The 13996-nt window shown below is 36.7% G+C and overlaps 1 protein-coding gene and 1 long non-coding RNA gene across 18 annotated transcripts in view; one reads left to right on the top strand and one right to left on the bottom strand.

The window, feature by feature from the left end:
• FSHR (follicle stimulating hormone receptor) overlaps positions 1–7600 on the bottom strand; it is a 169190-nt gene extending 161590 nt beyond the window's left edge. For 8 of the 9 annotated variants that reach the window (XM_085015918.1, XM_021085884.2, XM_085015916.1 and 5 more), the window contains exon 1: positions 7394–7600. In XM_085015918.1, the coding sequence (XP_084872044.1) occupies positions 7394–7545 (152 nt within the window). In that variant the 5' untranslated portion in view covers positions 7546–7600. 9 annotated transcript variants of the gene reach the window in all.
• LOC146404815 (uncharacterized) overlaps positions 1–13996 on the top strand; it is a 779473-nt gene that overhangs the window by 349744 nt on the left and 415733 nt on the right. The window lies entirely within an intron of this gene.

Here is a 13996-nt window from a genome sequence, read left to right as displayed (position 1 = left end):
CCATTGACATGTAAACTTTTACCCACTCTCTCCCCAGTATCCACATAATAGTATTCATGAACATAGGCAGCTTGGGAAAATTATGAGGTTGGCAAAGAAAACAGTGCAATCTAAGCTTCCCCTTTGGGTTCTGTTTTCCACCTTCGGCACCATTCTCTTCTATCTCAACACACAAGATCCAGACCCTTATATTGGTCCAACTGAAAAACTTCTAGTCAAACTTAAGCATCTGGACATCTGCCAGTTAAACCTCATCATAAATTTTGTGGCATTCATTTGTTGTTCTATTTTATTTGAGGTCTGTGTTTTCCTTGTAAAACAAAGGGAGGATTTTCTGGTCTTTTAAAAAATATGGTGTTCTGGAAGTGACCCTGCATAGCTCTTGAAATCAACTGTAGGTTATCCAAAGAGAAAATCTAGTTGGGGCAGGCAAGATGTCTATCTCTGCAATAATTCTTTTTTGGCATCAAGCAGGCAGGCATTTCCTTATTGACTTTCTCTAGGCATCTGCTTCTTCCATCTCTCACAATCTATAATTTCAGATTGCATAAAGCAACTTGCAATTAATTGTCAAGTGAGTGGTTTTGACAATGACCATTCTGGGTTCTGAGGGTGATTTTTATTGTTGTGGGTAAAAGTGAGGAAAAGCATGATTGTCATTTCTTATTTGGTGCTCTTCTCTTTTAGCAGCTCCATGAGAGCAGGCACCATGTCTTTTCTATTGATTCTTTTCTCCCAGGTGCCCAGGATAGTGCTTTGCACAAATATAATCAATAAATATTTGATGTTGAAAGAAAACTTCATGAAAAATGAGCATCTTTACTTGGTCTCAAAAGCTGAATATATTGGAATAGGAGAATACATTTCAGGTTGGAGAAAGTAATAGTATTTAGGCAGGGGAATATAAGGTATGTTTATGAGCTGGGGGGTAGAATATGGTACATAGAGCAAAACATTGAAAGGATGGAAGACAGGAGAGGTAATTTGAAGACAAAAAATTGAGGAACTTAATGCCATATTTATGGCTTTTGACTTTTGTCCTGAATCTTGGCACTGGAAACTGACAGAGAAATTAAACCTGAGCCAGAACTCAAAGTAGGGGCTTGGGAGGGGAGAAGGCAAAAGACATAGAGATGAATTCAGAAGCTATTACCATAATATGATAAGTGAATCACTAGTACAGTCCCCTGTTTTCTAGGGATGTTGATCCTATCTTCTCAAAATTTAGTAGACTTTCTTAGAAGGGACAGGATATTTTAAATTGTGGCCACTCCTGAAATCTAGTGCAAAGCTTTGACCCTTTCTTTTTCAAGCCCTTCTAATCCAGGAGGATTCTGAATGAAATGTTTCATGATCTCTGATCAGCCTTTGTTTATCTATTTACAGTCATTGTTGGAGCTGGGATCCCTCACAAATTCTTTGTTTAAGACTTTTCACCAGATTGAAAATAACCAGAAAGATAGGTCTGTGGGAAGGTTTTCCATATTGCATTTATAAATAACAAACTTAACTGAACCTAAGGACCAACCTAACCCCCGATTCCCACAACTGAAATCACCAAAATTTAAGGATTACAAGCATATTGGACTATGGAGGCCTAGAAAAAGCCTACTGGTTGGGGGAGTTTGGTGCCAGAAGCTGTTTGTAAAATCAAAGCATTTCAGAATTGAAAGAAACGTCGCAGTATTTTACTTCTACTTTCCCCCAATCTGCTGATGAATTTTCTCTCCCATGTCCTCAGTTTATCTCTGTTTCATTGAGTCAGCTGAACTTTTAGGGTCCTTGTTTCTTAGTGGTTTTCATCTACATTTTCCACTCTTTGTGATACAGGATTCTGTGATGGCTGTGTGTTGGCTCTTGCTGAAACAGATCTGGGAGAAATTATGAAAGAGAGTGGATACTAACCACTCCTAAGACCAGAAATATAATTGAGTTCAGGTCTATGGCAAGGATTCAGCTGCTTTATTCAAACATCCCCCCCATCCTTTGAAGACTTTCAAATCAGTTGACATATTCCTTATGAAAGAAAAAGGTAATGGCATGTTCAGATCAGAGACATTAAACATGCTCAGAGACACTTTAGGGAGAGGTCAGATTAAGAAGCATCCAAAGCTCATTATAATCAGATTCTAAGCAATTAAAAATAATTACTCTCGTTCCTAGGTGACCTTATGGAATATATAAGCTAGAAACTCATCTAAATAAAGCTAAATTATAGAGTATAACAGCTTAACAAAAGTATAGTCTAATCAACCAGTGATGAGATAACTCAATTAGTGGCTTTGGAGAAGGATAATCAAAAGTTAAATGAATTTCCCATTTGCTGCCAAGATGTACTGCTTCTGAAGTTTAGGCTTCTTTGGCGGACTTGCATGAGGATGAACTCATGTTTAGGTAAACAAGGGGATTTTATCATCACCAAGAACTGCAATTCTAGGCTATCAAATCCTTAATCTTCCAGTAGTTGATAATAACCATAAATTTTAGCTCCTAGCCAAGTCTCAGAGAAGAGTTCATCTTCTACTTTAAAGAATTTTTTTCCCCTGCGATATAATTTTTACTTTTCCCCTTTAGAGATTCTGTATTCTACAGCTCCTCCTTCTTCTGATTTCTCTGTAGGGAATACAAACCTTCCTTATCTCCAGACCAATTAAATTCCAAGTGTTGGACAAAGACATATCATTTCTCACTAAAGTAGGTACAAGGTTTTGTTTTGTGAGAAAAGATTATGTACGTGTTAGCATGAAAACTGTGCTGTTTGTTTTTTTCAAAGAAATATATAAACGAGGCAGTAGGAGTCTTCAGATAGGGGCACCCAGAGCAATCTGCACAGTGGGTGTTAGCTTTTGATATCCAGACAGAACTACAATAATCAAAGCACATCTGGAAAACACAGGACACCTGACGTTCAGGGTTGGGAATCTGACCTTAATTGGCAAAAATTATATTTCTTTGAACACTTCTGCCTGGTTTAAAGTGATTTTGTACAGGAATTTAACTCATTCTTTGAATGTTCTTGTTAGGAATAGAGAGGCAGGCATTAATACTTAAATCGAGAGAATTGAGTGTCATGGCTAAAATGTAGAATCTTCAACTTTAACTTAGGAGACTTTGTTTCTAGTCTATGTGTCTCTCTTTCTGAATAAATTGATGGATTTTGGAATGACATACAGGCATTTTCTTCAAAACAAACAAAAAAGCAAGGGAAACAAGGAAACTATCAAATCCTATGGTAGTTCACCACAGGGAGAGCAATAATCATCTTTTATAAGAGTCTTTTCTTCAATACGGAGAAGCAAAACAAATAAACAGATGTAATTCCCCCTTATTTATTGTATCATTTGTTCTACGTATAATTGAGGGCCAAGAGCAGACATTGCATTGAGCCGGGCACAATAAGGAGTGGAAAGGAAATTTTTACTGCAGTTGAGGAAAAAAGAACACATGAAAAATTAAGGGCAAAGCAAGACTGTAAAATGAATGGCACCGGGGTTCAGATTAAATGAAGATGGAATAGTCAGGGAAGATTTCATGAAAGAGGCAACCTTTGAGCAAGGTTATGATATGTACCTTAGATTTAAAGAGGCAAAGAAGAAATTGCAGATCATATAAGCAAGAGATACAAACACATGGGACAGAAGATGAGCTTAAGAGCAAGTCTTTATCAGCCCTGCAGAATAGATAGCTCCTGATGGAGAAAGGTGAGGGGTAAATTCAGAAAGGTGAGCTACTGAGTAATTCCGAACTAGGGAATCAAAACATGGTGGCAGTGGTGTTTTATGGAGAAAAACAGAATGATGGTGTTCAGGCTGGTTTGGAAAAGAGAGAGATGGGTAGCAAGCACATAAATTAGGACATACTTATTTAATCCAAGCTTTAGATGTTCTGATCCCAAAGATGATGGCAGTGAAAAAAGAGAATTATTGCTTGTAATAGTTAGGAAGGGAATTTGTAAAACTGATTAATATGGGCATTTAGGAAAGTGAAACCTACATGATGAGCTGAGTTGAACTATTGATATTCAACAAATGATGAGGACAGGAGTAGCTTTAGTAGTTTTGTAATCCATTCCTTTCTACTCCTCAAAAAGACTAACACCCTAGTTCCATCATGGCTTTAGTCTGTAGTTTGGAACCATCTTCTTCATTACTTCTCAGGCACAAAGCAATGAAAACCCAGCCAAGCATCCATCTCTAGCTATAACTGAGCACTGAATCGGGAGTCAGGTGATCTGGGCTGTGGTTCAGACTTTGCAAGGGATCCGTACTGGTGACTGGGGTTGGATAGACCAGATTTGAATCAGTCTTTCTCAAACTGTGTTCTGCAGAATATTAACCCCTGAAGATGCCCTTAGAGAAGAAATTCCACAATTGAAATTGTTTGCAAACATCTAAAAGTCTTTTTCCCTCTTGGAGATCACAGAATTTTATTGGCATAATGAAAGGCTTCCCTTTTGGTTCAAAATACTGATACATCCCTCAGAACTAATTACCTACTAAGGAAAGACTAAACTCGCTCCTAACTAAACAGTAATCTATGGTTATGGGATATAGATAGCGACTAAACCAAAACAGAGAAACAGGAAATATAAACCGAAAGAAGAAAATAAAAGGGAAAATATAATTATATAATGAGAAGCGAGTGATGGTCAGTTGAGATGGCAATGAGATACAGGAACTTGCTGTGAGGAGAGAGATCAACACAAGCAGCCTGTAATATAATCTCAATACAGAGCTCCCTACACCAAGAATAACCATCAATGGACTCTTTTTTTTCCCTCTAGTATTGTGGTCAACTGACCCTGCTAGGGAAAAAGATATCTGTATCCATACTGTCACTTAGACTTAAATTTTTAGATTTTGAATGAGTCTTCACATTCTTCTTAGAAATTCTAACTCCAGGAAGAATAAAGCAAGATCAAAGGGTCCTTACTAGATCCATTGACTGCCTCCAGGTGAAGCTGAGTTTATAAGGTACCTCTGAAATCAAAATTCCTTTGCCTATGGTCAGAATGAAATCTGAGTTCTTGGCAAGTATTGAAAGCCTAAAGGAACACATTTTCTTACTCAGAAAGTAAGTGCAGAGAGACTAAGTGCTCTGGCCACTGGGAGGAAAAGATTATTCTTAAGTCAGTGGGATACTGTAAACTCTCAGTGTTATAAAGATCTTTGCATTGATTTTTTCAAAGCATTCTCATACCTATTGATTCATTTGACCACCACAAATGCCCTCTGTGCTGTTTTTTCTCTTGTATTTTACGGAAGACAATAACAACAATAATCCCATCTCCCTGCCCCCACCACCGCCTCACATACACTTGAGAGGCATTGTGCTGGGAGTTTTATTATTCATTGTTGCATTTAATCCTCATAGCAACTCTCTGAAAAAGATACACATTACAATTGCCATGATATAGCCAAGGGCCCACATCATAGAGCAAAAAACAGTGTCATAGCCTCGGGTAGAACCTAAATCTCTTGGATTCTAGAGACTACAATCTCCAACTTGTCACAGTCAGTTAAAGGCACCCCTGTGAATATTATCTTAGAATTCTCTCCATTCCTGATCCTGCTCATTCAGTTTAGTTCTTTCTCCATGGTGCTATATTGTCTCAGGCTGCAGAAACCCTCCTAAAGCCAGAAGATAGTAATATTTATTTATCTCAGCTATGGTCTAAGTCAGAAGTGGGCATTCCAAAGACTGTGTGTCAAGTCTGGTTTCTCTCTATTTTTCTATGCAGAATGAAAAAAAATCTAGTAAAGAGATATCAGAAATCAGATGGCCTAGTGTAAAAGGAGTTTTGGATAAAGTAATATCACCCTAAAATTAATCCTTGCTTGTTAGAGGCTGTCTGCTTTAGCAATTGGTGGGCACTACTTGGCTCATAGGGAAACACTGTAAGAAGAGAAGGGCCAGGAGAGGGGTGTGTGTGTGTGTGTGTGTGTGTGCACACGTGCTAGAGGAGGGGCTTTATCTTTTAACATTAGTAACAATCCAACCAAACAGGTTGTATTAAAATGTGAAGAGGTTAGGAATCTGAGGCTCAAAAGAGGTTAAGTGATGGTTCACAGTCACTTAGGAGGGAGTCACTGATCCTGTATTTAGAATGATCTAACCAGGCAGACTGAGTAGAGGCATATTCTTCCCTCTAATCAGGAAAAACTGTCTCATCTGAAGTGGTGTAGCCAAAACACAGAGCTGGCCAGTTATTTTCTTGCCGCTGCAGCTGCCTCTGGGTAGGAATGGAGGACTTGTGATGTCAAGGGGAAAAGTAGTAAGCAGAACTAACTCAGTCTCAAGGCCATTTGTCCCTGAGTAAAACTCTGCAGTGCAGCACCATCGTGTTTGAGTGTAGATATGATTATTGGTAAACGAAAAGACAACACTTTGTGCAGTAAAATAAGAGTCATGCATAGCTTTGGGAAACCAAGATTCAAACAGGCTTCCAGAATAACTGCTTCTGTTTAAAATCCTTGGGATAAAAGCCCTGAGAATATCTACAGTCTCTGAGCCACCTTAGCAGTTCTCAGGGGAAATAATAATCGGACTATTTAACACCTCTGTCTTCCTCTTGCTCTGATGCAGGAGATGTGGGATTTGAGGGAAAGAACAGTAGTCTGTGAGTCAAAAGGCCTGGTTTCTAGTTTTCGTTCCATCTCAACTCTCCAGACTCCAGAATTTTCAATTGCAAAATAAAGAGATAAAGTGAAATGATTCTCAGATCTTGTTCAACTCTAATGGTCTGTCTGCTCCCTATTAAAATAGTTCAGTAAACATCTAAAGTTGGGAATCACATTTTCCCAGTAGTTTGGAAGATGACCTTGTATCTCTCCTCCCTTCTCCTTACCTCTTTTTTTCCTTTCCTTTCTTCCTTTTTTTCAAACTCCTTCCCTCTCCTACAACTCCCTTTTCCCCCAGGAAGCAGAATCCCAGTTCAGGAATTACTTCCTGGTGGTTCCAAAGCAGCACTGATTCTTGCCTCCTTGAATTCAATGTCCTCAGGGGACCCACATTGTGCCTTCCACTTAAATCAAAGCTGTCTTCCTGCCTCCAATCCTGGCTCTTCTGAGTTTCTACTTTTTCCTCATTTTACTTTTCTGTTTGCACTGAAGAGAATGTGGAGCCCAACAGCAACCTTGTTGAAAACACTAAAAAGTCTTTTTGCTTTCGGATTCAGGTTCCCACGCTGCCCTTCCCTGAATTATCACTAACATCTTTAGAGACCATGGGGCAAGACTGTTGGCCTGGGGAAGTTTGTTTTATTTAAGCCTTCAGTCAGGGCAGAAGTATTATCAGCTGTGGACAACAGTTATCAGCCGAATGCGAAAATAATAATAGCACGTAATACGCAAATACCAGCCACACTGTTGTTCCCACCAACTCTGATACTCACAGTTCAACCGCGTTCCTGGGGAGGTCGGGAGGAATCTCTGTCACCTTGCTCTCCTGGCAGAGGAAAACCCCGTTAGAGCAGTGACAGATCCGATGATGACATCCTGAGCCCAAGGTCAGGAATGCCAGCAAGGACACCAGGAGCAAGGACATGATTATTTATCCATTCACCTGCTTTCTTTCTGCCTCTGCAGAGAAAAACCTGCACAGATTTCAGAGGCTCCACACTGAGCCCTTATGGGAAGAGCTACTAGGATCACATGACCCACCAAGGGATGCTTTTTTTTTTTTTTTTTTTTTTTTTTCAGTTACTTCCAGACAAGTAACAAAAGTCCTGTGTGCCAGCAGTGATTTTGGGGGGAGCGAGATAAGCTCCTCCCTTATTTTTCTTGATGGGGTTTCTTACACCCTGACCCAAGGAAGATAGCAAATAGAACCTTGACACATGTCTGAAAGAGCTTATATTAATTTCGCTGTAGAAGTGTAGTAGTAGTGACCCTTCTGGTCACTATTTTCAGCTCAAAAGCGCAACATACTTGACTTTTGCCAAAAAAGACACAATTTGCAATGTGAAACATCACTAAAAGTGTCACTCAGTGAAGGACAGGGACTTGTTTCTAGTCTCAGCATTGATATCTTCCTCCTGCCTGCTTGCTATAAGATCAGAACTTCTTGGTTGCAATCACTGATTCTCTTTCTTGATGTAATTAATAACCAGAAATGGTGATGCTCAGAGGACCAGCCGTGGGTTAGTGAGTCAAGGCAGGTTGCTGTAGTAGGAGGCACTTCAGAGATGGTAATTCACAGAGAGAACTAACTAGTCTGAGTCATCTGTGGAATGGGCTGTGTTTTCAGTAGGATTTAGTAGATGCCAGCTGCCCATCCTCTATTTCATGTTCTTTCTAGCTTCTCTCACTTCCGGGCTCTGCAGACTGCCCTTGCCATTTGGAAGCTGGTGCAAATGAATTCATTTAATCTAGGTCTTCAACTTAGTTTTAAATGTTCTCTGTAGGTGATCTTGGCACTTGTGTTGGTCCTCCCCATCTCCTTGATGGTGAGGGATCTGAGGAGCAATTGGCCACACTTTCAGTAAAAAGGGACCCTCTACTTTAAACTCCAGAACCTATGAAGTTTGAAAGGAAGACTATTCTTCAAGATCCTGCCCACCACATATGACTTGCTAAAATTAGTTTCACCAAGATCTTTAGGTAATTAGTTGTATAAAATTGAGTTATATGAAAAAACTGAGCAAGAATATATATAGCTCCCACCCTTCTCTTCCTATCGTCTACCTCACCAAGGAATAATGGTATATAATGAATGGATTACATAATCGTTAAGGGGAAAACAGAAGCAAGTGACTTTTAGGATGAAGTTGTTTCCTGGCTTCTTCTGGGAGCAACTGATTCATTCTACCTCTAGAACTAGAAGATCAAGGCAGACTCTATGTTGTTACAGTTTTGGCTAATATGAACAGTTAAATTATTTCATTAAGCAACTGTTCCATGGAATCCTAGTTTTTCAGATGTGGAAGGCATTTAATCCAATCAACCAGCTAATGCTTAAGTTTGCTTTAAAATGTCCGTATTAATTTACAAGGGTTTACTTACCTCTGCTTGAGTAACTCCAGGGACAAATTACTCATTACTGGTTGAACAGATTTTTTTTTATTGAGCAGAATTTTTTAACTTGAGATTTTGATTTTAAAACTATGTCCTATTCAAACCAACAGATAATATTTGTGCCCTAAATGTAAATTATTGAGCAAAATAATAAAACAGTTGTAGACTGAAGAAATAGAGGACAATGTCATTGTATCTATGTAGTTGCTTCCCCTTTATCCCTTTTATGGTCTTATGCCTAGAATTGACCATTAATCTGAATTTTATTTGTTATCCTTTGGTTTTTAACATTAATTTTGGCACCAGAGTATGTATCTCCAAAGAGTATATTGCCTAATTTGCTTGTTTTTGAATTTTATACAAATTGTATTACTCTTAGCTAGTTTTTGGCAAGTCTTAACTTGCTATTTTACATTAACAACATTTTAAAGAACCATCCATATTTCTATGTAGAGATGTAGTTTATTAAGTTTCACTGCTGTGTAATATTCCATTGTATAAATATACTACAGTTTATATTTTCATTTGCCTATGATCTTTCTTTATTCTGAGGCCACAAAAATATTCTATGTTTTATTCTACAAGTTTTATAGTTTTACTCTGCATATTTAAATCATTATTAAGTATTAACATTTATGTGTATAGAATCAGAAACTCAATTTAAATTTTATTCAATGGCATATGGTTTTTATCCACATGGATAAACAATTGTTCTGAACCATTTATTGAATAGACCCTCTTTTTTTTTCCTTCTCATTTGTAAAATTATCTTTATCATGTCTCAAATAATTTCTCTTTTGCTTAGGTTTGTGTTTAGGCTCTGTTACAGTCCCTCCTCTTTTTTATCTGCATCAATACTATACTGTCGTAATTACTAGAATTTTGAAATAGTCTTGATATATGGTAAAAAAAAATTGTTCTCTTCCAACTCCTTTCTTCCACCTTCTTCCCTCTCATTCTCCTTCCCTTCTCCTGCCCCCATTCTCTCTTCCTTCTTCTTTTCTCTCTCTCTCTCTTCCTTCCTTTTTCTTCCCAAGTTAGGATATTCTATGAAATAATGAATAGAAGTTATAGTGAACATTCTTATCATGTTCCTGATTTTAAAGAAAATGTGTTCTACTTTTTCACCATTAAAATGGTATTTATTGTAGGCTTTTGAAGCCTACTAGGTTAGATATCAGGTTAAAGATCTTAGAAAAGTTTTCTAAGAATTTTTTTCTTACCATGAATAGAAATTAATACTGTCAAATGCCTTTTCTGCATTTGTTTTATCCTTAGCCTATTAATTTGCTGCATTACAATGAAATTTTATACTATTAAACTACCTAAATTCCTAGGATTAATAAACTTGATTATAAGTTACTGTTATTTTATACATCAAGCAATTTGGGATTTCTTATTTTATTTAGAATTTTGGCCTCTATTTTCATAAGTAATTTTTAATTTAGTAATTAGTAAGGTAATTTCTAATTTTCATTTCTTTTGTCTTTATATGGTTTGGTATCAAGGATGTATTTGCTTCATAGACTGAGTTGGGCAATAATTCCTCTTATAATGTTCTCAGGATAAAACTGTTTTAGATTGGAATAATCTCTTCCTTGAAAGTATGGCTTTATTTGCCTATAAACCATCCAAGCCTAGTCTTATGGTGTGTGTGTGTGTGTGTGTGTGTGTGTGTGTGTGTGTAAAGATTTTAAAGTACTCATCCGACATCTTTTTTTTTTTTTTTTTTCTCATTTGTCTTTTTAGGGCTGCAGCCATGGTACATGGAGGTTCCCAGGCTAGGGGTTGAATCGGAGCTACAGCTGCTGGCCTATGCCACAGGCACACCAGATCCAAGACACATCTGTGACCTACACCACAGCTCACAGCAACGCTGGATCCTTAACCCACTGAGTGAGTCCAGGGATCAAGCCTGAGTCCTCATGAATGAAAGTCCAATTAATTTCTGCTAAGCCACAACAGGAACTCTACATTCAACTTCTTTAATTGTTCTTGGGCTATTCAAACTTCCTATTCTTAAAAATTTTTACACTAAAAATCTTCTAGGAAATTTCCATTTCATTCAAGTTTTAAACATATTATCATAATAGTTTTTAATATTCTTTTACATTTTTTAGAAAGTATTCCTAGTGTTGTTTATTTCTGCCCATTTTCTTTGCATTAGACAACGTGTGAGATTTCTTTCCCATTTAATTGTCCTCTCAAGGACTTTTTCCTTTGCTGATTGTATTCCATCTTTATTTTCTCTTTCCACAATTTTTGCTTTTACTTTCCCCTGTATTTTCTTTTTGCTCTTTTTTTAACCTCTCATTTGGGTGTCAGTTCACAAGTTTTTCAGCCCTTCTTCCTTTCTAATATATGTACTTAACTTGTCGATTTCCCTATAATCTTTGCCTTCGCTCTATTCCACAAATATTGATAGTTAAGTTTTTTATTATAGCTTAGTTCTAAGTGTTTCTCAGTTTTCCTTTATGATTCTTCTTTGACTCACATATAGTTGAGATGTACACTTTTGAAATTTACAAGATACAGAGATATATAAATTTATCTCTTTGTTATTAACCTCTAACTTAAATTGTATAATTGTCAGAGAATATGGTCTGTATTGATTTTTTTCCCTCTAAACATGTTGATATGTATTTTATGGCTCATTGCAGTTAATTTCTGTAAATATTCAATGTAAGCTTGAGAAGAATCAATAGCCTCTATTTGTGACAGTTTTTATTTGTCCCATAAATCCAGCATATTTCATTTTTCTAAAATTGTATATTTACTAACATTTTAGTTTTATTTAAACTAAATAAAAGTGGTTTCTGTTGAATTTTACATGATCAGAATGATACAAGTTGTTGCTCTATTTTTCTTTACATATAAATGCTTCTTGTGGCATACAAGTTTAGAATGAAATATATATATGGTGAATTAAACCTCTAATTTTGTAGCATCTTACTCTACACATAATATTGTCTTGTATCTTATATTTGTCTGATATTAATATATATACACCAGCTGTTTGTTTGATAAATATTTTTATAGTATAATTTTTTATTTTTTCAATCTTTCTATATCTTTATGTTCTAGGCATGTCTTTTATCATTACCGGTAGAATTTTATAACCACTTAACTGAATATTTTATTTTGATACATTCTTAAAATCTCTTTTAACAGATGACCATAATAATTTATGTTCTAATTATTGACCCATATGGATACTTTTTTCCTACCAAACTTCTACTTTGCTCTAATTTTACATGCTCCATTGTTCTTCTTTTTTGTCTTTTGTTTGTTGAATTTTTGTACATGTGTTTCTTTTATTGCTTTGTTTTGTTTTCTTATTATCTTTTCCATCTACTGTTTTAGGTGTGGTATACTCTCCTTATTAATTTTAATAGTTACTTTCAAATTTTTACCTTATACTCTTAAATTATATCTTTTATTTTTAAAACTTAATTTTATCAGCTTTTAAAAATCCCTTCCTGAAAGATACATAGATGTTAAATTTTCAAGCCTACTCACTAGCTAGGTAAATGTGTTTTTTGTTGTCTGATAATTTAGTTCCATTTTTATTATATATCCTCATTATTTTATATATTCAATACTTGCTTAGTTCCTCTTGCCACTTTGGGCCATGTTACTGGAGATCCATGGAGTTTGTAATCTCATTTGTCTTTGTTGATACTACATTGGAAAGCTTTGAGAAGCGTGGCTTATGGATCAAATATAATCTCTTTCCAAAGATAAGCCTCAGATTAATGGAATAAAGCTATTTTCACAGATGTTCCAGTAAATGTTTAACAATCAGCTTTCCAGGGAAAAACATCCTTACTGTAGCATTTATCAGTTTCCATAGTGTAATTCTTTCACCATAGCTTATATCAGGCTACCAATGTGATCTCAATCAGCTTGCAGAATTCCTCAACATTTTTCAATCTGTCCTTCTGAGCTGATGGAGCTGGTAAGATCTGGTCCTAGCACATCACTGGCTATTTTGTACCTCTTGAATCATCTTCTTACCTGTTTAGATAATCCCCAATTCCTTCAGCCATTCCTTAACTGACATAGCTTTGAGTGTGTAACGGTTTACCTGGATATTCACTTTAGAATAATTTCCACCATGGGCTGCTTTATCTCAGGGTCCAAACCTAAAATGTTATTTCGGGTTGTTTAGCGTCATCATGAGTTCTATGAACTTTATGAGACTCTGGCCAGTGGAATATATAGGCATGTTGTAGAGTGTGAATGTATAGTCATGCTCTATGAAGCAGCTATCTGGATTTGCACTCTTCTCAAGTGAAGAGAAATGGTTTCTTATGCAAAAACCAGAGAACTGGGCAGAGAAATTGTTATAGCAATGTTTAGCTCTGCTATTGGATTCAGAAGGGAAAAAACCCTTCTCTAACATAAAAGGGGAAATGAGACTCTAACAGCTTCCCAGGAGATTAGTGGTGATAAAGTTGAATTAAATGCCTTATTACAGAGTGTTCAGTCCTGAAAAATTATGTGAAATACAGATCTTTTTCTATCCCTCTAAATTTCCCACCTGACCCTCATCATTCTTTTTATCCTGTCCTTAGCTACCCTTGCCTTTTCTTTCACTTATTCTATTTCAGGAAGAGCTTTCTTTTGAGGTCATTTGCCAGATCTTCCTAGTATCAAAGGATACCTCGTATTCAGCACTGAAGTGGCTTATAAATAAATTTGAAAAATTAATTTCCAAACAAATTTTCATTTCGTCTCAAGGTAGTCATGTGACAATGAGGTCACTGGGAGAACATCTCTGTGTCTGCTGGTTGGCAGAAAGCTGCCCCATTGATGGAGGTAACTTCTGTTGGAATCTGTTGATCCTGCCAAGTCATAAGACTAGATCAGATTTAAGGGCTAGAGAAACAGACTCCACCTCTTAATGAGAACTCAAAGGCATATGGCAAAGTGGTGTGCATACACAGAAGGAAACAATTGCAGCCATTTCTGCCAGTATT

Source organism: Sus scrofa, chromosome 3, assembly GCF_054392235.1.
Source record: "Sus scrofa isolate SSC_HxYL_T2T_F1_AM1 chromosome 3, Sscrofa_HxYL_maternal_Yorkshire_Landrace_v2.0, whole genome shotgun sequence".
Classification (NCBI taxonomy): domain Eukaryota; kingdom Metazoa; phylum Chordata; class Mammalia; order Artiodactyla; family Suidae; genus Sus; species Sus scrofa.
This window is presented reverse-complemented; position numbering and strand designations above follow the sequence as displayed.